Raw genomic sequence first — 23,485 nt, 5'->3', positions numbered from 1 at the left:
TTCCTACATTGCAACATTTGCAATGTTTTTATTTTTATTTGATATTTTTATATTTGCAGTTTTCATTTTATTTTTAGTTTTAGTAATTTTGTTTTGTGCTTTGTTATTTTTATTAGTTATATATGTTTCTATATAGTTTTAATATATATATTTTTATATATATATATATATATATTTATTTGCAGTTTAATTAATTATTTCAGTTAGCTGCCAATGCAACATTTGCAATGTTTTTATTTTTTTATATATTTTTTATTTTTTTATATTTGAAGTTTTTCATATTTTTGAGGTGTGACTTATAAAACAAATTGTGAAGACTGAAAATGTCAAAAGGGTCCATTACTGCATAGGTTTTTTTTTTTATTTATTTTTTTTTTTTTTACATACTAAAAAATATAGGCAGTATATACGTTGCAATATGCAGCAAGCGGTTGGGTTTTTGTGTGATTATTGGTAAGTAGCTTGTGTAGATGCAGTGTTGTGATTTGTTTCTGTCCTCAGAGCTCGAGCTCAGAGCCTCAGAGCCGAAAGCCGACGTATCCGCTGCCTCCTCCCAAAAAACCCGGACCGCAGAGACCAGCGCCGCCTCCTTACGGTGAGAAAAAAATCCTTCCAACAGCAAAGTGTGCTTGTGATTTACTGATTTAATATCTCGTTCGTCTGATAAGCATGAATGTGTGTGTGCGTGTGAGTTTTAATTATGTAAAAATGCATTATGACGTTTATCTTGCTAGTTTGATTATGCGGTGAGGAAGAGTGAAATGAAATGTTTATCTGGTGTAGTAATATATTATTATAATTATGTGTGCAACGTGCCATAGCTGAATTTAAAAAGCGTAATATCTGGAGCAAAATCTTTATTTTAAATGAGATCTGTAGAATGAGTTTTGGATTTTAATATGTTTTTTATATATATTAATTCGGTCCAACTAAAAACAACATATATTATAATAATTATTTTTATACTGTAATAGTAATTATAATTTATAATAGTATTATAAAATTAGTAAAAATTTAAATGTTCAGTTTTAGCACTTTTGTTTTACGCTTTTGTCCTTTTTGTCAGTTAAAGTTTTATAATTTTAGTACTTTAGAACTTTTTTATTAATTATTTCAGTTAGCTGCCAATGCAACATTTGCAATGTTTTTATTTTTATTTGATATTTTTATATTTGCAGTTTTCATTTTATTTTTATTTTTAGTAATATTGTTTTGGGCTTTGTCATTTTTATTAGTTATATATGTTTCTATATCGTTTTAATATATACATTTAAATTTTTTTTTTTATATATATAAATATATATATATTTGCAGTTTAATTAATTAATTATTTCAATTAGCTGCCAATGCAACATTTGCAATGTTTTTTTTTTTAATTTTTTTAATTTGTTTAATTTTTTCATGTTTGCAGTTTTCATTTTAGTTTAAGTTTTAGTAATTTCCTTTTGGGCTTTTGTCATTTTTATTATTTAGTTTTATTAATTAGTTAGCATTCATTTTGTGTTCTGTCCTGAGAGAAAACTTGTCTGATGGGAAACTTCCTGAATGAAATCGAGGTTTGTATTACATTGTATTCCTTACAAATTATTACTGTATAAAAAGGAAAACGTCTATAATCTCAAATTTTCCTTTTTTGTTTAAATGTATATCGCAGCTAACGTCTGCATGAAATGCTAGCCTTCTACAAACCTCTAAAAAATAACCCAGAAATTATTTTTTAGTGTATATATTATATTTTCAGTTTTAATATTTTTTCAAATAATATTAGTACTTAAGTACTTTTTGTATTAATTAAAGTACGTTTTTCATTTAATATTTGCATTTTATTTTATTTTGCTTACTGAAATTGTTTAAAAGTTTGTTCTAAAATATAATTATATAACAATATAAAAATATAATTATTAGTTGTTATATATATATATAATATAATAACAGCACTGGCAAGTGATAGTTGTCACATAAGTCCCCTCTTTGCCTTTGCCATACTTTACAATCTGTTTATTTCTAGTAAAATGCCCCATAGACTTCCACTGTAAGTACGTTATTGTAAACTCTGTAGACAATACAGACTTGTACCACATTTCACCACACGCAAACAAGCTCAATAAAATGACAGATCATGCAGAGTGAGTCTGATCATGGAAGGGCAAACACTTCCCCATTTTAACGATATCGAAGCGCATCAGTGCATGTTGAGATCATCATCGGACAGCTGTGTGAGGAAAGATAAGAGTCGTCTTGGTATGAGATATTTGTCTCCACTGCAGAGGAGAAGAACGGTTTATTTGTCTATACTTCACCCAAAAATGAAGATTCTTGTTGTTTCGAACCTGTGTGACTGTGTTAACGCTGTTTTTGCATGCAGTGAAACCATATACAGTACTAGTTAAAAGTATGGAAACATTACAGTTTTTTCCAAAAAAACAAAACAGTAATATTGTGAAAACATTTTTGCAGTTTAAAATAGCTGTTTTCATTGTGAATAATAATGATAAAAAGTAATTTATTGCTGTGATTAAAAAAGGATTTCCTTCAGATATTTATGCAGAAACCATGATAAATGTTTGTTGTGTGTTTTCATTGAAATCAATGCTTTTATTACGCAAATATGCATTAAATTGATCAAAAGTGCCAGTAAAGACATTTATAATGTTACGAAAGATTTCTATATATATAAAAAAAAGCTGTTCTTTTGAACTTTGTTCATCAGAGAATCCTGAAAAAAATGTTTCCACAAAATATTAAGCGGCAAAAAACTTTTTTAGTATTGATAATAATAAGAACCATTATTAATAACTGAGCGCCAATATTAATTAAGCAGCAAATCTGCATATTAGAATGATTTCTGAAGGATCATGTGACACTGAAGACTGGAGTAATGATGCTGTGTATAAAAGGAATAAATTATATTTTAACAGATATTCGCATAGAAAACATCTATTTTAAATTAGAATAATATTTCACAATATTAATGCATTTTTAAGCACATAAATGCAGCCTTGGTGAACAGAAGAGACTTGTAATGTTTCCATACTTTTGACAAGTACTGTAGTCCTACAAATTCAGGTCGTGAATGACATTAGGTTGAGTAAATAATGACAAAATGTAATTTTTGGGTGATAATGGTGTTTTTTCCATAAGAGATTGTTTCGCTTTGTGTATTTGCAGGATGTATATATACATATATTATATGTATCTATATATATGTATTAATATGTATATATAGATCCTCTCCTATTTATATATAGTCTAATATGTAATATATATGTTATATCTAGGTATATATATATATGTAATATATTATATATAGTATGTAATATTATATACACTAAATTAATATGTATATAGATATATATGTTATAATATGTATATATCGCTATATATATATATATATATCTATCTGATATATACTTATATATATGTCTATATATATATATATGTATCTATGGATAATATAGGTATATATATATATATATGTCTATATATGATAATATATATATATATAATGTATATATATGTGTATATATATATATATATATATGTAATATATGTATATATGTAATATATGTGTATGTATATGTTTATGATATATATCTTATGTATATGTGTATATATATATATATATAATGTATGTATATGTCATATATAGGTATAATATTTCTATATATATATATATATATATATATATGTATAAATATAGTGTGTATGTATATGTGTGTATGTATTTTTAAAAAATATTAAATTTATTAAATAATATTATATATTATAAACTCAAATATTTTTATTATGTATTATTAAAATGGATTAATTATAAATAATTAAAATAAAAATATTTTTATAACTCATTATATAATATCATTATATAATTGGTTATATACACGATATTTTACATGTATTTTACAATTACATTTTTAAATTTAAATTTATTTTACAATTAAAATGTATATAATATAACACAAAAAAATTATTACAATGAGATTATTTGCATATTTCTGCGTATATTGCACTATCATTAATACAATATTTTTAAATGTAAAAATCAACAATAAAGAATTACATTAAATAATTAGATATAAGTATACTTATAGTATGTACTGTTTGTATAATTAAAATGTAATTATAAATAGATTTGCTATATATACTCACACATTATATGAGGGGATATATTATTGTTTACTTCATTGTTATTTATTAATTTGTGAATTATTAGGAAAGTTTAAGTGTTTCATATAAAGCTCAAAATATTTTTTATGTACCATTGCTATATATCCAACTACATATAAAGAGCAGATATAGTCTGTATTTGTGATGATTATAAACAATTAATTAAGATTAATGATTAAATTATAAATAATTAAAATAAATATAATTATAAATAGGTTTGCTCTATACTTCCGTGAGTCGCTTGTACTTGTATGAAAGATAAATATCTGAATTCCAGGTTTGTTTTGCACATGAGCTCCCGTCTCTCTCATAAACACATTGAAGTCACCTCGAGCACCAGCTTGTGTTTACCGCTGTGTATTCAGCACTTTTAAACGTTAGGACTGTTTCTGATGCATCACCTCCACAGCGAGGTGTTTACACTACTAATCCGCTGGTGTGTTTGATGCAGCGGATTGTCTGTGGTGTGTTTATTACTATAACAGGCACAGAAAGGGCATGGGTGCGGCGCTGGTAGTTTCACTACTATCTCTGAGTTAAGAAAGAAAAAAGCTCTTCCTCTCCATGGCACACGAGGTCTGTTACTGGTGAGAGAGATATAGAGAAGTGAGTTTGTCTCTAAAAGTTCGGGTTCACACCCTTACGCTGAGCACCAGTGTTCCCACGGCTGGCTAAAAATATGTTTATGCCAGGTTCTCACACTCCTCTGGAACTGTAAATACTGTACGTTTCTGATCTGTGTGACACTTTGAAACTTCTCCTGTGTGTTTTCACTTTGAATGATCCTGCTGAACACTTCATACCGAATATAAATGGTGCAGCTTTCACATGTGAATGTTACCATCATTCCTTTCTAAACCACTTTAAATCATTTTTTTCTTTTTCTTTATATTGCATTTCTTTTTTAGGTGAATCTCATGAAAATATGCATGGGTCAATATTTTATCCCAAAGTTAAATAATTTTAGTGACCATTAAGATTTTTGGGGGGGGGGGGGGCATTGTGACATTTACGCTATTTTAGCAATAAATTATTGCAACAAGTATAATTATTAATTGTATAATTATTAATAATTGATTTTACAACTTTTTTTTGGCTAATTTGAGGGGTTGTAGTTGATTGCTCAATAATGATCAACATTACTGTTAGCAACTTTTCCTTAAAAATACTGTTATACAATATTGTTTAAACGTGTTGGTTTAATTAACAAAAAATATGATACTAGTACTTTACAATTTATACATACTGAATTATGTATCGTATTCATAGTAATGTTATACGAAGAATTTTATATATATATATATATATATATAGTAGTATATATATATATATAGATATTACACACACACACACACACAAATATAAAAAACTTGCATTCCACAGTAATTATGTTACACACACACACAGCCCGAGTTAAATACACAATTTATTTTGTAAAAAAAAACAACAACATAAAAGGCATTGAAAAAATTTATATAATATTAAAATTTTAATTTAATTTACAATTAAAATGCATATAATAATGAGTTTAATGCATATTTCTTAATCATCAACTATCATTTAGACCGTCTCACAATTAAAACAATATTTATTGTATTACAAAAAGCATTAAAACAGTGTATATTACAATTAGAAACTATTATAATGCAATTTACAATGATAAATGTTGCATTTAAATGTATTTACATTTAAAATTAAAGTTTAATCTAAATTGATTAATTACAGTAATGCATTTAATTGCATATATGTTTTTTGCTGCTTGTTTCAAAAAAGAAAGATTGACAGGTTTTCGTGAGATTCCACCTCACATCGAGCTCATTTAGATCCTGTTGGTTGTTGTAGTGGGTAGTGGTTGGTGTTGGCAGTTTTAAAGGTTTGTAAATACTGCTCATATTTTGAAGGAAATTAAACTAGCAGTGGTTTTGGTGCACCGCTTGTGAATATGAGCCTGTTTTTTTTTTTACATCACCTCAATCTAATCTAATTTATGTCAGCTGCTGCAGGATATTTAAAGCACTCGTTTAATCTAAGATAATTAAACGTCTGCTCCATAAGGTATGCAAGAATATGGCTACTTCTAAGATGCCTCACTTTGTGGAGAAAACAATTCCAGAATGCATCGCAATGAACTTGCTGAGAAAAAAAAAAATGTTAGGAGAAATTTAAAAAATATATATAATTTTATTATTATTAAATACTATACATATTTATTTATTATACATAATAAATATTTATTATTAAATTATTATTTTATAATATTAATAAATATACTTATTTAATGCAATAGCAAATATAATTCATTAAAATTAATACAATCTATAATGTACTATTTTACTCTAATATCTGGGTTTTTGCATGTTAAAATATTGAATATAGTCTGAGTCTGAAGTGCTGCTGAATTCTTGTGGATTTTTTTTTTTTTTTTTTTTTTTTTTTTTTTTTTTGATTGCTGTCACTTCTTTCTTCCATAAATCAAGGGTGTCCTTTCATCTAGAGATCTTGTTCATCCCACGATTCATTGCAGATTTTGGAGAAAAACGCAACTGGGAACTATAAAGCAGCTAAGATGTTTTGTCTTTCGTTAGTTGAGTTGAAAATCAGCTGTAATGCTGATAAACAGCCATAATATTAAACCAGCAATAATAAATAGCCGATCATGCACTCTTATTATAGTGCATTATATTTGATTTTAAACGTTTGATCAAATCAGTGGAGTGAGATGCACTGTTCATTTTTACTAAATGATCAGAGTAATAAAGTTCAGCTGCTTTTGACTGAATTCTACAGCAGTTTTCATGTATTTAATGATATCTCTTTTCTTGTACCTGAACTGCTCTGTTGGTGTTTGGGGGTCATCTTTGTTTTCTTTGACACTTTCAGGGAAGAATAGCGGTTCAGGGGTTCATAGTCAAAGGGTTTGGTGCTCCCGCACGTTCGAGAAAGACACATACGGACAGAGGACCCGTGCTCCTCGTCCTCAACGTTACCGTCTGCGGTTTAACCCGTCCTCAGCGTTTACACACTTTAGATCTGTAAGTCCAGTGTCATGTCGTCTGATCATCTCTTTATAGCTAGTTTCTGCTGTCATCGTTTGTAGCTGCATCCCTTCAGCCCAACGTTTGCCATCGCTGCTTCCTGTGCTGCTGTAGTTGTCCGCTCATGCTGATGCCAGAATCATGCCACGCTTTACACCTCTGTAAGATTTGCTTAAGATGTGCTCATCCTCAGGCCATCCAAGATCTAGATGAGTTTGTTTCTCATCGAGATTTGGAGAAATGTAGCATTGCATCAGTGTCTCAGCAATGGATGCTCTGCAGTGAAATGGGTGCCGTCAGAATGAGAGTCTAAACACCAGCTGATAAAAACATCACAATAATCCACTTCAGTCCATCCAGTTAACATGCTATTCAGTTTAAATTAATCCATAATCCATAATAGAGCTTCCCCCAGTGAAAAAGTGGTGGTGCTGGTCTGAATCAGGAGAGAAATCTGCACAGATCAAGCACTCCGGTTTACAGCCAAAACAGCTCTAAACAACATTTTGATGTGAGAGACAGCAGGAGATTCTTCTACACTTCTACGTAGTTTAGTATTCAGGTCGTGAATGACATTAGGTTGAGTAAATAATGACAAAATGTAATTTTTGGGTGATTTTTTGGGTGAAATGGTGTTTTTTTCCCATACTAGAGATTTGTTTCGCTTTGTGTATTTGCAGGATGTATATATACATATATATATATATGTATATATATATATATGTATATATATATATGTATATATATATATATATGTATATATATATGTATAATAATATATATATATATATATATATATTATATATATATATGTATATATATATATATATCTATAGTATATGTATATAATGTATATATATATATAATATATATATATATATATATATATATATGTTATATCCTATATATATGTATATATAGATATAGATATGTATATATCTATATATGTATATATATATATATGTATAGTATATATATATATGTATATATATGTATATTATATATGTATATATATGTATTATATATATATATAAATGTATATATATGTATATATATTATGTATATATATGTATATATATGTATATATATATATATATATATATGTGTATGTATATGTATATATATATGTGTGTATGTATATGTGTGTATGTATTTTAAAAAAATATAAATTTATTAAATAATAATTATATATTATAAATATACTTAATATGTATGTATTATTAAAATGGATTAATTATAAATAATTAAAATAAAAATATTTTTATAACTCATTATATAATATCATTATATAATTGGTTATATACACGATATTTACACATGTATTTTACAATTACATTTTAAAATTTAATTTTATTTTACAATTAAAATATATAATATAACACAAAAAAATTATTACAATGAGATTATTTGCATATTTCTGCGTATATTGCACTATCATTAATACAATATTTTTAAATGTAAAAATCAACATAAAGAATTAATTAAATAATTATATATAAGTATACTTAATAGTATGTACTGTTTGTATAATTAAAATGTAATTATAAATAGATTTGCTATATATACTCACACATTATATGAGTGGATATACTTATTGTTTAATTCATTGTTATTTATTAATTTGTGAATTATTAGAAGTTTAAGTGTTCATATAAGCTCAAAAATATTTTTTATGTACATGCTATATATCCAACTACATATAAAGAGCATGATATAGTCTGTATTTTGTGATGATATAAACAATTAATTAAGATTAATGATTAATTATAAATAATTAAAATAAATATAATTATAAATAGGTTTGCTCTATACTTCCGTGAGTCGATGTACTTGTATGAAAGATAAATATCTGAATTCAGTTTGTTTTGCACATTGAGCTCCAGTCTCTCTCATAAACACATTGAAGTCACCTCGAGCACCAGCTTGTGTTTACGCTGTGTATTCAGCACTTTTACGTTAGGACTGTTCTGATGCATCACCTCCACAGCGAGGTGTTTACACTACTAATCCGCTGGTGTGTTTGATGCAGCGGATTGTCTGTGGTGTGTTTATTACTATAACAGGCACAGAAAGGGCATGGGTGCGGCGCTGGTAGTTTCACTACTATCTCTGAGTTAAGAAAGAAAAAAGCTCTTCCTCTCCATGGCACACGAGGTCTGTGTACTGGTGAGAGAGATATAGAGAAGTGAGTTCCTCTAAAGTTCGTGGTTCACACCCTTACGCTGAGCACCAGTGTTCCCACGGCTGGCTAAATATGTTTATGCCAGGTTCTCACACTCCTCTGGAACTGTAAATACTGTACGTTTCTGATCTGTGTGACACTTTGAAACTTCTCCTGTGTGTTTTCACTTTGAATGATCCTGCTGAACACTTCATACCGAATATAAATGGTGCAGCTTTCACATGTGAATGTTACCATCATTCCTTTCTAAACCACTTTATCATTTTTTTCTTTTTCTTTAATGCATTTCTTTTTTAGGTGAATCTCATGAAAATATGCATGGGTCATATTTTATCCCAAAGTTAAATAATTTTAGGACCATTAAGATTTTTGCATTGTGACATTTAAGCTATTTTAGCAATAAATTATTGCAACAATATAATTATTAATTATAATATTATAATTATTTTACAACTTTTTTTGGCTAATTTGAGGGGTTTATTATTCTCAATAATGATCAACATTACTGTTAGCAACTTTTCCTTAAAAATACTGTTATACAATATATTTTAAAGTGTTTAAATTAACAAAAAAATATACTAGTACTTTACAATTTATACATACTGAATTATGTATGTACTATATATATGTTATACAAAATTTTATATATATATATATATAGATATATATATATATATATATATATATATATATACACACACACACACACACAAAATAAAAAATTGCATTAAAGTAATTATTTACATAATGAGTTATATACACAATTTATTTTGTAAAAAAACAACAACATAAAAGGCATTGAAAAAATTTATATAATATTAAAATTTTAATTTAATTTACAATTAAAATGCATATAATAATGAGTTTAATTGCATATTTCTTAATCATCACTATCATTAGACCGTCACAATAAAACAATATTTATTTATTACAAAAAGCATTAAAACAGGTATATTACAATTAGAAATTATATAATGCAATTTACAATTAAAATGTTGCATTTAAATGTATTTTACATTTAAAATTAAAGTTTAATCTAAATTGATTAATTACAGTAATGCATTTAATTGCATATATGTTTTTGCTGCTTGTTCTTGACAGGTTTTGTGAGATTCACCTCACATCGAGCTCATTTAGATCCTGTTGGTTGTTGTAGTGGGTAGTGGTTGGTGTTGGCAGTTTTAAAGGTTTGTAAATACTGCTCATATTTTGAAGGAAATTAAACTATGCAGTGGTTTTGGTGCACCGCTTGTGAATATGAGCCTGTTTTTTTTTACATCCTCAATCTAATCTAATTTATGTCAGCTGCTGCAGGATATTTAAAGCACTCGTTTAATCTAAGATAATTAAACGTCTGCTCCATAAGGTATGCAAGAATATGGCTACTTCTAAGATGCCTCACTTTGTGGAGAAAACAATTCCAGAATGCATCGCAATGAACTTGCTGAGAAAAAAAAAATGTTAGGAGAAATTTAAAAATATATATAAATTTTATTATTATTAAATACTATACATATTTAATTTATTATACATAATAAATATTTATTATTAAATTATTATTTTATAATATTAATAAATATACTTATTAATGCAATAGCAAATATAATTCATTAAAATTAATACAATCTATAATGTACTATTTTACTCTAATATCTGGGTTTTTGCATGTTAAAATATTGAATATAGTCTGAGTCTGAAGTGCTGCTGAATTCTTGTGGATGGTTTTTTTTTTTTTTTTTTTTTTTTTTTTTTTTTTTTTTTTTTGATTGCTGTCACTTCTTTCTTCCATAAATCAAGGGTGTCCTTCATCTAGAGATCTTGTTCATCCAGATTATTGCAGAATTTGGAGAAAAGCAACTGGACTATAAAGCAGCTAAGATGTTTTGTCTTCGTTAGTTGATTGAAATCAGCTGTAATGCTGATAAACAGCCATAATATTAAACAGCAATAATAAATAGCCGATCATCACTCTTATTAGTGCTTATATTTGATTAAACGTTTGATCAAATCATGTGAGATGCACTGTTATTTTACTAAATGATCAGAGTAATAAAGTTCAGCTGCTTTTGACTGAATTCTACAGCAGTTTTCATGTATTTAATGATCTTTTCTTGTACCTGAACTGCTCTGTTGGTGTTTGGGGGTCATCTTTGTTTTCTTTGACACTTTCAGGGAAGAATAGCGGTTCAGGGGTTCATAGTCAAGGGTTTGGTGCTCCCGCTGTTCGAAAGACACATACGGACAGAGGACCCGTCTCCTCGTCCTCAACGTTACCGTCTGCGGTTAACCCGTCCTCAGCGTTTACACACTTTAGATCTGTAAGTCCAGTGTCATGTCGTCTGATCATCTCTTTATAGCTAGTTTCTGCTGTCATCGTTTGTAGCTGCATCCGCTTCATCCCAACGTTTGCCATCGCTGCTTCCTGTGCTGCTGTATTGTCCTGCTCATGCTGATGCCAGAATCATGCCACGCTTTACACCTCTGTAAGATTTGCTTAAGATGTGCTCATCCTCAGGCCATCCAAGATCTAGATGAGTTTGTTTCTTCATCAGATTTGGAGAAATGTAGCATTGCATCAGTGTCTCAGCAATGGATGCTCTGCAGTGAATGGGTGCCGTCAGAATGAGAGTCTAAACAGCTGATAAAAACATCACAATAATCCACTTCAGTCCATCAGTTAACATGCTTTCAGTTAAATAATCCATTAATCCATAATAGAGCTTCCTCCAGTGAAAAAGTGGTCTGGTCTGAATCAGGAGAGAAATCTGCACAGATCAAGCACCGTTTACAAGCCAAAACAGCTCTAAACAACATTTTGATGTGAGAGACAGCAGGAGATTCTTCTACACTTCTACGTAGTTTAGTCACCAGAAGCGACTGTTTAAAGTTAAAGCGTCTTAATGATGGATTCGTTTCTTAAAAACATGCAGCTTTTGTCTTGTCTAGATGTTAACTGATGGACTGGAGTGGTGTGGATTATTGTGATGTTTTTATCAGCTGTTTGGACTCTCATTCTGATGGCACCCATTCACTGCAGAGCATCCATTGCTGAGACACTAATGCAATGCTACATTTCTCCAAACCTGATGAAGAAACAAACTCATCTACATGTTGGATGGTCAGAGTTCATCATTTTCATCAAATGTTCATTTTCTGGTGAACTGTTCCTTTAAAGTGATAGTTTATCATTTATTCACCCTCATATTGTTCTAAACTAAACTCCATACAAATTGTGCACTAAATTGTCTTTGCTAAGAAATGCCTTCAGAACACACTTCAATGGTGCTTTTTTGGAGCGACATGAAAACGTGATTGATCTGTAGTTGAAGGATTTTAAAACTGATGATGCAGCTGAGCAGAAGCAGCGAGAGGAAGTTCTGTGGTGGAACCAATCCTTTGTGCCTGTTTGTTTTCAGCCAAACCTTTGATTTCAAGCGAACTGGACTCATGAACACACATGGGTCTCTCTTAGACTCTGGCGATATTTATGACCCTCAGTCTTTTTAAAGTTAGTTCAGCTAAATGTAATAAGCTTTTTAAGTCTATGGAACAAAAATAGTTTTGATTTTCATTAGAATGATAAGACCAGCGATGCACAAATTCTGCAGGGGAAACATAATTTACATAGAGTTTATATTTAGTATTCAGTAATCTGATTAAAATCAGTAGGAGCTGTTTGATGTTTAATAAGCATCCATCATAATCATCAAGTGACGATCTTCTGTGGCATCCATAACAGACTTAAAGATAAAAATCTGCTTATTTGTCTTACCCCAATAGTTGTTTATTGTTTTAGACAAAATTTTTGATGCATAAATTTGATTTATGCTTTGAATAATACAATTTGCAACTAAGGCATAGAAATAAATTGTATTCCATTCTGTTACAGTTTTTCCTTTTGTTTTAAGGATGTCTAAGTGTCTAAAAAATTTGTAACAATTTTTAGCTCTTCTCTGGTTCATGCAACAACTTTAGCACCATCTTTCCTGTGCAATATTATTTTCTTTGACTCAATCAATGATTTCATAATTTTACAAAACAGCGTATGAAAACTACTTGTGCATGTTTGACAACAAAAGCTTGAATACCCATGACTCTCATGCTAAGAATAAAACTGTAGGATCATTTTAAATGCTCTTTCATATTCTTGAAGTACATTAAAGTGACCTTACAAACTCATCATGACAATATGACCTCAGAATGACACTTTGGTCTAGAAAAGTGAGAAGCTTTACCAAAGCACTTCCTGTTTTCTGACACGTAGTGGCAACTGGTTTCACCACAGTGTCATAGTTTCTTTACGTTGTTTTTGCAAATGTGTGTACTTTTTTTTTTTTTTTTTTTACATTTAAAATAATATTTTTTGAATGGATGTATTAAATCAATTTCAGTGGAATTGAGTGCTAGAGAAGACAGTGTTAATTGTGCAAGTATCCCTGTTTAATTGTTGTGCACAACCTTATAAGTTCATATCAGGAGTAAACAGTTTAGTAGAATTGAACCTTAATAGTTAAACATCTATAATTCAGGTCAAATCCAGGTTAGCCGTGCCAGAAGTGCCTCGGCTGACCTGAATGCACCCTGTGTTGCATGGCGTTTGTGCTGTGCCATGCTGTGCAGATGCAGTTTGCATGTTGCATGAGGCTTTGTGTTGTGTATGCCGTGCTGCTTGTGTCTTCAGAGCTGTGCTGTAATTTGTCTTTCTCCCAGGCACTGAATACATGAAGGTAAGGTGAAACACGGGTCTGCCGACCACATTTGAGCTGCTGCTGCATGTGTTTGTGTCAACAATTAAACACCTACTCCACCCTGCGTGCACACAAATCGCTTTACAAATCTCCCTGAGAAATCAGACCGTGTGTTGAAGCTCTTTAAAACAAATGCAAATGCAAATGTAAGACCAGCTGACCAACCGCAGTGAGAAAAGAGCGAACTTACAGTTTGTGAAAAGCATTTATTTAGACACAGAAATTGCACTTAAAAATGTCTGAATGCAATTGCATTAGATGCATTTATTTTCATGTAAAATAGCACACTTAAAAAGAGTGGAAAAGAATTAGGTTTTCAACTAAATGTATTATTTTATAATTGTTTAGTGTCATTTTTGTCATGGTTTTCACAACTTTTTATTATAAAGTATGTTTTTGCATCATTCTTTACATTAAATGATATGATGATTATCTAAAGCAAGCACATTCAGATACATTATGTATGATTTAAGTGACCAAATGCTTTATAGGTCATCTTTATATATATTCTGTGTGATTTTGTGATGGCTCCCATAAAGCGAATAGTTCCTGATGATTTGCGTTCATTCCCTGTGTGTTCGGTCACTGGTAACTTACATTTGATTGAAACCAAAGGCTTCACGACTTTGGTTGTTTTCTTGGCTGTCAATCACTGCTTGCATGACAGATGATATAAATGATAATCAGTGTGTTTTTGACCAATTCAAAAAAGTAAGAATATCACGTCAGATCGGATGTTATATAATAATCATTTGTGCTCATGTGAAATTAGTGATTTTATTCCCCTGTTATGTGTTTTGATATGAGGGCTGGGCGATATATATTCAGTAGTCACAATGTATTCATGATGCTTTTAATGGTGGTGTAAAATTAAGCAACTTTATGAGTGTTGTGGTGGTTTTGATGCACTTTTTATTTGGCTAGTAAATAGTGCTGCAGGATTAATCAAAAATAAAATCAAAATCATGCATTTATTAACAAAAGAGAAGCATTAAAGGGGTCATGAACTGACTTTATTATTCCTTACTGTTCTCTAAGGTCCACTTATGCTCTTAATCAAGATTTTTAAATCAAAAAACATCATAATCCAGAAGTAATAGGCTATTTTCTGTCCTGTTTTGACCCTCTCATCAGATGAACAAAGGACCAGTTTCCCCCCAAATCATGCAGCCCTACTTATTTTGTAAAAACATAGGTTTTTACTATAGTTTTTTTACTTTTTAGATTAAAAACATGTTGAATCTACGAATTAATGTCAGTTTAAAAAAAAAATAATAATAGACTTTTAAAAAAAGTCAGAGCAAATGCATAAATATCAAGATTGTTAAGCCTGAAAAATGCCAATAAATATTTTTTCGTTATATATCGACCAGCCCTACAGCGATGCATTCTGCTGTGTGCGTGTGATGAATTGTAGTTTCTGTCATGTCGTTTATTTTCCGGTTCAGTTCGGAAGTGAGACGGAGCAGCTGGAGTGGGCCAAACGTGAGAGCCAGAGAGAGGAGGCGGAGCGAATCCGGAGGCTCCGCCTACAAGAACAACTGGACCTGGAGCTGGCTCTGGCTCTCAGTCGAGCTGAAATGCCCAAAACATGAAGCTGCTACGTTTTGGATTCAATCCTTCATCTTTCAGATAAAACTTTCGCCCCAATCACACGCTCTTCCTGAAGATCTCTCTCAGGTTTGCTGTAGCAATCACTGAACTAATGAAGTACAACGAAACCAAAGGCCATAGTTACACATCCACTTGACACATTTGCTCATGAACTGCACAAAATGCTTAACCACTGAATTATGCTTTATAAAGATTATATACAGCTTCACCAAATACTGTAGGACCAGTCAGTCTTAAGTCAATTATTGATGCACAGAATAGTGCTTCATATTTAAGTGTCTTTAATTTGACTGTTATCAACTTCATCCAAGTCTCAACCAGACGTTCAGTTTAATAAGAGGGATGAATTACTAAATGCATGACATTAAGTTGCCGTCGGTCCACTATATGATCATATATGATGTCTGTATTTACATATATACCTGCATAATCAATGCATTCCCAAATCTCATTTGCCCTCCAGATACTGTTGAGTTTTATTAGATGCATGAAGATCAAATGAAGCTTTTTGTTTATTCTTGAAGGAACCTGTTTTTGTTTGGGTTTTGCACTGTTCATATGAGAGTGAGATGATGTGAGCTGTATTTTTAGTGTTTAACCCTTTAAAGCTTGATCAGATTCTCTAGGTGACACCGGATCACACAAACCAGCACCCCTGAAGGAGCTCTGCCCACTTTCATATGGTTTTAACCCTTTTCTAGCCTTTTCTTGAAGCACAGTTTGCCTTGAAGTGTAGCCTTATACTGTATATTGAGCTTGTTCTTAATATGCATTCATATATTTATTGTATCTGTGATACTTAATAAAATTAGCAGGTTATGGGTTGTTTATATGCTAGAAAAGGAAATTCTGGTGTTTATATGGGTTTGGTTTTCTCTTTTATCATTTTGAAGATTCTGTTGAACTTCAATGTTTTTATGTGTTTTGGTTCTTTTGTGGAAAAAGGTTAATGATTTTGGTGTGCTGCTTTTCAATGTTTTAATAAATGTCAAACATATTTATCTGAATGCACTAGAGAGTTTTTTTTCTTTAAATAAAGAAATAAATATACATTTTATTATAATGAATTATTTCTGTTTAAATATTGTTAAATTGTGTGTGTGTGTGTGTATATATATATATATATATATTTATATATATATTATTTTATTTATATTTGTTCTTAGATTTTTAATTGATTTATATTTTAAAGAATTTAAACCTTTGAGACCATTAAGGTACGTATTTTTATTTTAAATTTTGTATATTTAGATAGACATTAGAAATTAATGCAATTGGCAGACACTTTTTTTTCCAAAGCAGCTTATTGCATTCAAGGTTTACAGTTTATCAGTTCATGCATTCACTGGAAATTGAACCCATGGCCATCTACATGATCTGGATTGCAACTTTGAATTGAAAGGCAAATATGAAATTAAGAAGCTGCAGTCATCGCCCACTTAAAAGTGAGTTTGAGCTGCATTCAGATCAGATCCGTGTGCACCTGCTACACTTCATATCTACTCATGTTCATCTAGAAACTGAGCCTAACTATTCATGCAAAATCAAGTATGTGTTGTACTTGTCCTGCTGTGCGGCTCTAATGATGGATGAGCGTCCTGTACATCGAGACGTTCGGCATCAATGAGCGACTTTTGCGCGTCTATCAGACGTTTGTCTTTTGCAAATGCTCTGTGAACGGCTTCAGCAAATTGCTGTTTTTCCTGGATCTGTCGAGTAACACAAGCTTAAAGAATGAAGCTCGAGCTCAAGCCGGACTGAAATGGAGTCCTTGGAAAGATTGAGATCTAAGTGTGAAAATAATTTAACAGCTGCGTGAATTTTAGCTTCGGTATGTTAATTACCCCCATTTGGAATAACAGGAAATTCTTCTGCGAGTTTTTATTTACTGAAGGCTGCTGAAAGAGCTGATTTTAAGATGGACAAATGAGAAGGGCTCAGGTGACAGAAACATAAGGCTCCGGCTCTTTCTTCATTTGTGTTTTTCTTGCACTCGATCGCACAACGACTTAACCGTCTACACGTGCGCTTCGTTTAGAGGCCTTGCCAGACATTCTTGTCTAGTCTTTGGTTTTAGTTGTGGTTTTAGTGCTGAGTGCATAAATCGTGGGGTCAGGAATTACTGACCAGCATGGATGTGTTCAGAACAGCACACTATATTGCCATATACTCCTAGAGCGGTTTGGAGTATGAATACTGTGTACCTGAATAAAGCAATGCGCTTGATTTAACCTTTCATTTCCAGTTTTATATGGAAGCACATTTCCGCCATGAAATAAAAGGTAATTGTGAATCTCAAAACCCAGCCTTTTTATATCTTATATCTTTTTATATCATTGTTTTTACCTCACAAATTACCTTTTTTTCACAATTCTGACTTTTCTTCTCAGAACTGAGTTTATTTATCGCAAATGAGTTTATATCTCACAATTCTGTCTTTTTTATATTTATTCAGATATTTATACCTATATTTTTTCATATCTTTATATATCACAGTTCTGACAATTTCTCACAATCCTGACTATTTCTTCATGCAGTTCTGAGTTTAGATCTCGCAATTCTGATTTTAAATCTCCAGATATAAACGCAGAATTGCAAGAAAAAAGTCTGAATTCTGAGATAAAAATTACTTTTTCTATTTTTTATCCCGTGGCGGAAACCAGCTTCCACAAGTTCATAATCAGACTGCCAAAAGCAAAGACACAATTACACAAAATTGGAGTTAAAATTCAACATTACTGTATTTATCTGCATGATAACTAGACTCCACTTACTGAAGTAAATTCAGTGTTTTGTTTAAAAAGTGTCCTTGCATATTGTTTTATTGCATGTTGTCTTAAAAATAGTTGTCAGCATTCCTCATCTCTAATAGATTAGTTCTTGTATAGAAAGGGATCTTTATTTCTACTTTGAAATCTGTTGAATTGCAGTAATCACATAAACACAGCCTTTTAAATTTGCTTTGAAGGGGAAAAAGAGAAGCTGTTTTTTTTTTCTGTTCATGTCAGATTGGTAGTAAAAGTTACTATCATCAGCACACAAAAGTGAAATGAGATTTCTGCTTCACTTCACCGAGTCGCTAATAATAGTCAGGATCACATTTCTTCTTTTTGTTGATTTTGCATAAAAGGGAACTCTAGTGCTGTTTTCACACATTATTCACAGATGCAGAACAAGTTCAACTCTTGGAAAACAAAAACATATTTAGACATTCAATAGGAATTTAATATACTTTGTATGCACATATAATTGATACATAAATTATATTTTTTATTTTTATCTAGAATTTTCATTTATATTTTTGAATGTTTGAATAATATGTACTATATATATATATAAAATATGCATAATGTACAATTGACACTTATAATTTACATTTTGTATGAATAAAATAATTATTTTTCATTTTTCTATAGCATTTTCATTTAATATTTTTATAATGTTTATCTTTTTATGCTTTTAGACGCTTTTTGACATTTTAGACACTTCACATTCGATAAGAATTTAATAAACTTTTATATTTTTATATATTTTTATGCATACTATATAACTGACACTTGTATATATGTGCTTTCTGGTTTATATTAAGTGTGCACATCATGTGTACAAATTATATATATATATATATATATATATATATATATATATATATATATATATATATATATATATATATATATATTATATATATAATTTTGATTTATAGTTTTTATATAGATGAAATGGACCATATCTAAAACATTTATCGAAATGTCAATTTTTCTTGTATTTTTCTTGTAAAATCTACAAAACTAGTAATAATATAACATGTTTTGTTTTCGTATTTTTTAAATCTTAGAATGTTTTTTCTTGTCTTTCTGCCTCAACGCAAAACGAGCTGATGCTAAACAAATATTTTAATAAAATATGCAGATTTGGGATTTTATCTTCCATGTTTGACATCAAAGCGCCCCTGGAGTCTCTTTGATGTCCATGTCTTCTCTGCGCCTCTGGAGTCTGGGATCTTCAGCCGAGAGCTGAGCGCCCCTCCGTCCAGACGGATCTAAATTCTCTCTCTGTAATTATGTAAATGTAGTGTTTGTATTTATAGGCAGAAGCCACAGGCTGCTGGCCTCAACCTGACGCAGCTGGAAAGCATCTTGGTCTAAACTATAATACCCGACTCCACAAGCTTGAGTGGGGGTTCAAGAATAGCACTCGTGCGACGTCCTTCACTCGCCATAAACGTCTCCGTTTTCTGGAGACTTCGTTTTCCAGTGGCTTCAAAGAAGCCCGTAATAAGAGACTAGCAACCGACATCCAATAGGTCAGACTGAACATGACAGGCAAAGACAACAGAGACCTGATGAATATATATATATTCAAATTTAGTTTAATATTTACAATAAATACAGTACTTACAATATAAAATGTATGTACACAATCTTATAAAACCCCAGGACCTCAAGCCCTAGAGCATACGGTGCAACGAGGCCCTGACCACATTTGAAAAGAAATGCAAACACATTTGAACACACAGCTCTATTTGTTGCATAGTAGCAAGGCAGTTTCAAGAGCAAAACATTGTCGTTGTGCATTTTACAATTTACATTAAACTGGAGGTTTGCTAGTCATCAGGCTTTGCACTCTTCGTGGCTTTGGAAAGGCACCGTTAAACATACATGCTGTCTCCCGATCGGACACAGATTCATAGGACCAGCCCTTCAGGATGCTTTTTACCCCAAAAAGGCATTAAAAAGAGCTCTGCTTAATCTATGTAGTACCAGCTACTTGTTTCAAAAGTACACTCGTAAAAATAAAGGTTCTTTTTTTGGCATCAACGGTTCCATGAACCTTCTACATCAATGGAACCTTTCCAAGGTTCTTTATAGTGGAAAAAGTTCTTTATTTGTTCTTCAAATAGTTCTGAAAGGTTCTTTGGGAACCAAAAATGGTTCTTTTGGAATCCCTTAAAAATAAAGGTTCTTTATTGGCATTGATGGTTCCATGAAGAACCTTTAACATCCATGGAACCTTTTCAATGCACAAAATGTTCTTTATAATGGAAAAGGTCTCTTTAGATTAAAAAGTTCTTCACAATAAGAAAAAATGGTTCTTTTAAGAACTGATCACTGAAAGGTTCCAAAAATGGTTCTTTTGGAATCCCTTAAAAATAAAGGTTCTTTATTGGCATTGATGGTTCCATGAAGAACCTTTAACATCCATGGAACCTTTTCAATGCACAAAATGTTCTTTATAATGGAAAAGGTCTCTTTAGATTAAAAAGTTCTTCACAATAAGAAAAAATGGTTCTTTTAAGAACTGATCACTGAAAGGTTCCAAAAATGGTTCTTTTGGAAACCTTTATTTTTGAGAGTGTATGATGATATATTTCTTTATGCTTGAAGTCATTAAATAAGGCAGTTATGTGGTTGTGGATCCAGTCCTCACAGGTGTCTCTTCATATGCAGCGCCAGGTGGTCGGAGCGGGAGAAGGCTCGTTCGCACAGCTGGCACTGGAACGGCCGGTGGCCGGTGTGTTTGCGGAAATGACGTGTCAGCTCGTCGGAACGGGCGAATTTCCATCCGCATCCCTCCCAGTTGCAGTGGTACGGTTTCTCACCTGATGGTGCAAAGCGATGGGATTAGTTTGGTTTCAAAACACAAATGCAAGTTAAAGACAAAGTCAAACACGCTCTTACCGGTGTGGGTTCGGTGATGCGCCTTCAAATGCGAGCTCTTGGTGTACGTCTTGCCGCAGCCGGCGTAGGTGCAGGTGTGCGTCGCTGTGCGCTTCCTCGGCCAGGTGCGTCGCCCTCGCTTGGGTTTGGAATCCATTAGATCCATCGGGGAGGATGGAGGAGTCAGAAGAGCTCTTTGCATGTTGGGTTGCATGCTCACAGCGTCCTCAAACATGCCAAACTGGTGCGGTGCAGTGTACGGGATCTGCATTTGAGTGTAAGCCGGAGGCGAGTGATGGAAAGCCTGCGGAAATGCGGTTTGGCGCAGGTGGGAGTCATCCGGACTCAATGGAGGCGTCATATTCCCCATCGCCTGCGGAGAAACGGCCAGTCTGGGTTGCTCGAAAGACATCATGCATGAAATGTTGCCCTCTTGTTTGATTTTTTGGCAGCTCTGCGGCACCATGCCCATCACCGGCCCGTAACCGTCCATTGGTGGCTCGACTTTGATATCAACAAAGTCCTGTCTGGGGAATGAGTTGACGATGAATCTTCCCTGAATGGCGCAGTCGTAGGAGTTGTCCATGTCGGATCTCAGAAGCTCAGCCATGAGGCTGTTGGAGTACGGCGGAGGAGGTGCGGTGCATTGCTCCGGAGGCACATACGCTCCCGTCGAGTACATGCCGCATGGCTCTGTGTGTGAGACGTACTCAGCTCCCGCCTCTAGAGGTCCTGTTGTGTTGGCCAGGATAAACTCCAGGTCCAAATAATTACTCAGATCCTCGTCATCCTTGCGGCCACGACAAGTGTCCATGTTCTGTGCCACGTTGAGCAGAGGGCAGCCGCCGCTCAGTGCTTTGTCCTCCTCACATTTCCACCTCTGCAACAAAATCAAAGGTGCTTAGTATTCAAACACTGTCAGGTGGTTTTGCATGACTCATTTTGAAAGCATTTCACATTTGACGCGAACAGTTTACTGTCTCTATATCTTTGTCTCTTTTTAAGAACTTTCTTATTAATAGACACACACACACACACACACACACACACACACACACACACACACACACACACACACACATATACATATGTACACACACATACACATGCAAGTAAACTATGATCGTTATATATATATATATATATATATATATACACACACATATATATATATATATATATATATATATATATATATATATATATATATATGTATGAAACAAGATAAAACAACAAAAAATGACATTTATAATGTTTGTGTTCGTTTTCCGATGTGTATTTTCAATATTTTATCTAGTGCAAACAAGTGGAAAACAAACATTTTCGCTTAGGAAATGTTTTTTTGTAGTGTTTCTGCGGTTTTAACCACTTTGAGGTCTGGTGTCCCGCATTACCCAAATTCCCCTTAATTCACCCTAGTTTCAACATTTACACGTGCACAAAAGTTTAAAATACTTACATCCTCCCAAAGTTTCTCCTTCTGGTTTGCAAACGTTGAAATCGAAGGCAAAAGGCAATGTAAAGCCATTTCCAAGATGCGTGTCGAGTTGTAATTGTCTTCTGTACTGTTGCACTTGCTCGCGGACCGATGTCAAACTGCGCTGCGCTTTTCCCTCGAGTGGACTTCCAGAGTCATGAACAAAGTGTGTCTGGCAGGAGCGCCTCCTACCTAATAAATACTGCTCCTAGACCAATTGTGTGAGCGGAGGAAACCGCGTTCAGGGTTCCTAAATATAGTGGGTATATAAGGCACCGTGCGCTCTCTCCACAGGTCCACAGTTTCTCAGTGCCTGACAGCGCGCTCCGGCGCATTTAAGCGCTTGATGACGCGCGCTCCCCTCCCCTCGCGGGGGCGCGGCCGAGAGGAGGCGGGTCACTCACTATCATCTGTGTAGTACACATACAAAACTGTAACCAAGGCGTTTCAACAAAAGCTCGAATTGATCCAAGTGTAATTCCAGTTTCCAAACAGCCTACATTCACCCATGCGTAATTTAGACTCCAAATATACGCGCTTTCCAATGAAAGCAAGTGACTGCACAATGAGGTTACATTTAGAGAAGTCAAATAAAGTTGTTTTTG

At 32.3% G+C, this 23,485-nt stretch overlaps 1 protein-coding gene and 1 pseudogene across 1 annotated transcript; one reads left to right on the top strand and one right to left on the bottom strand.

Moving 5' to 3' along the window:
• LOC109074221 overlaps positions 1 to 16,750 on the top strand; it is a 42,633-nt pseudogene extending 25,883 nt beyond the window's left edge.
• A 4,136-nt stretch (positions 16,751 to 20,886) lies between these two features.
• On the bottom strand, positions 20,887 to 23,212 carry LOC109050540 (Krueppel-like factor 2). The gene is made up of 3 exons (XM_019068097.2): positions 22,863 to 23,212; positions 21,425 to 22,283; positions 20,887 to 21,345 (listed from the first exon to the last, which is right to left on the bottom strand). The coding sequence occupies exons 1-3, from the start codon at positions 22,929 to 22,931 to the stop codon at positions 21,170 to 21,172; spliced, it is 1,104 nt and encodes a 367-aa protein (XP_018923642.2). The 5' UTR covers positions 22,932 to 23,212; the 3' UTR covers positions 20,887 to 21,169.
• Positions 23,213 to 23,485: the final 273 nt, after the last annotated feature.

Source organism: Cyprinus carpio, chromosome A2 (assembly GCF_018340385.1).
Source record: "Cyprinus carpio isolate SPL01 chromosome A2, ASM1834038v1, whole genome shotgun sequence".
NCBI lineage: Eukaryota > Metazoa > Chordata > Actinopteri > Cypriniformes > Cyprinidae > Cyprinus > Cyprinus carpio.
The sequence above is the reverse complement of the archived record's forward strand: the minus strand, read 5'-3'. Positions and strand labels throughout refer to the sequence as shown.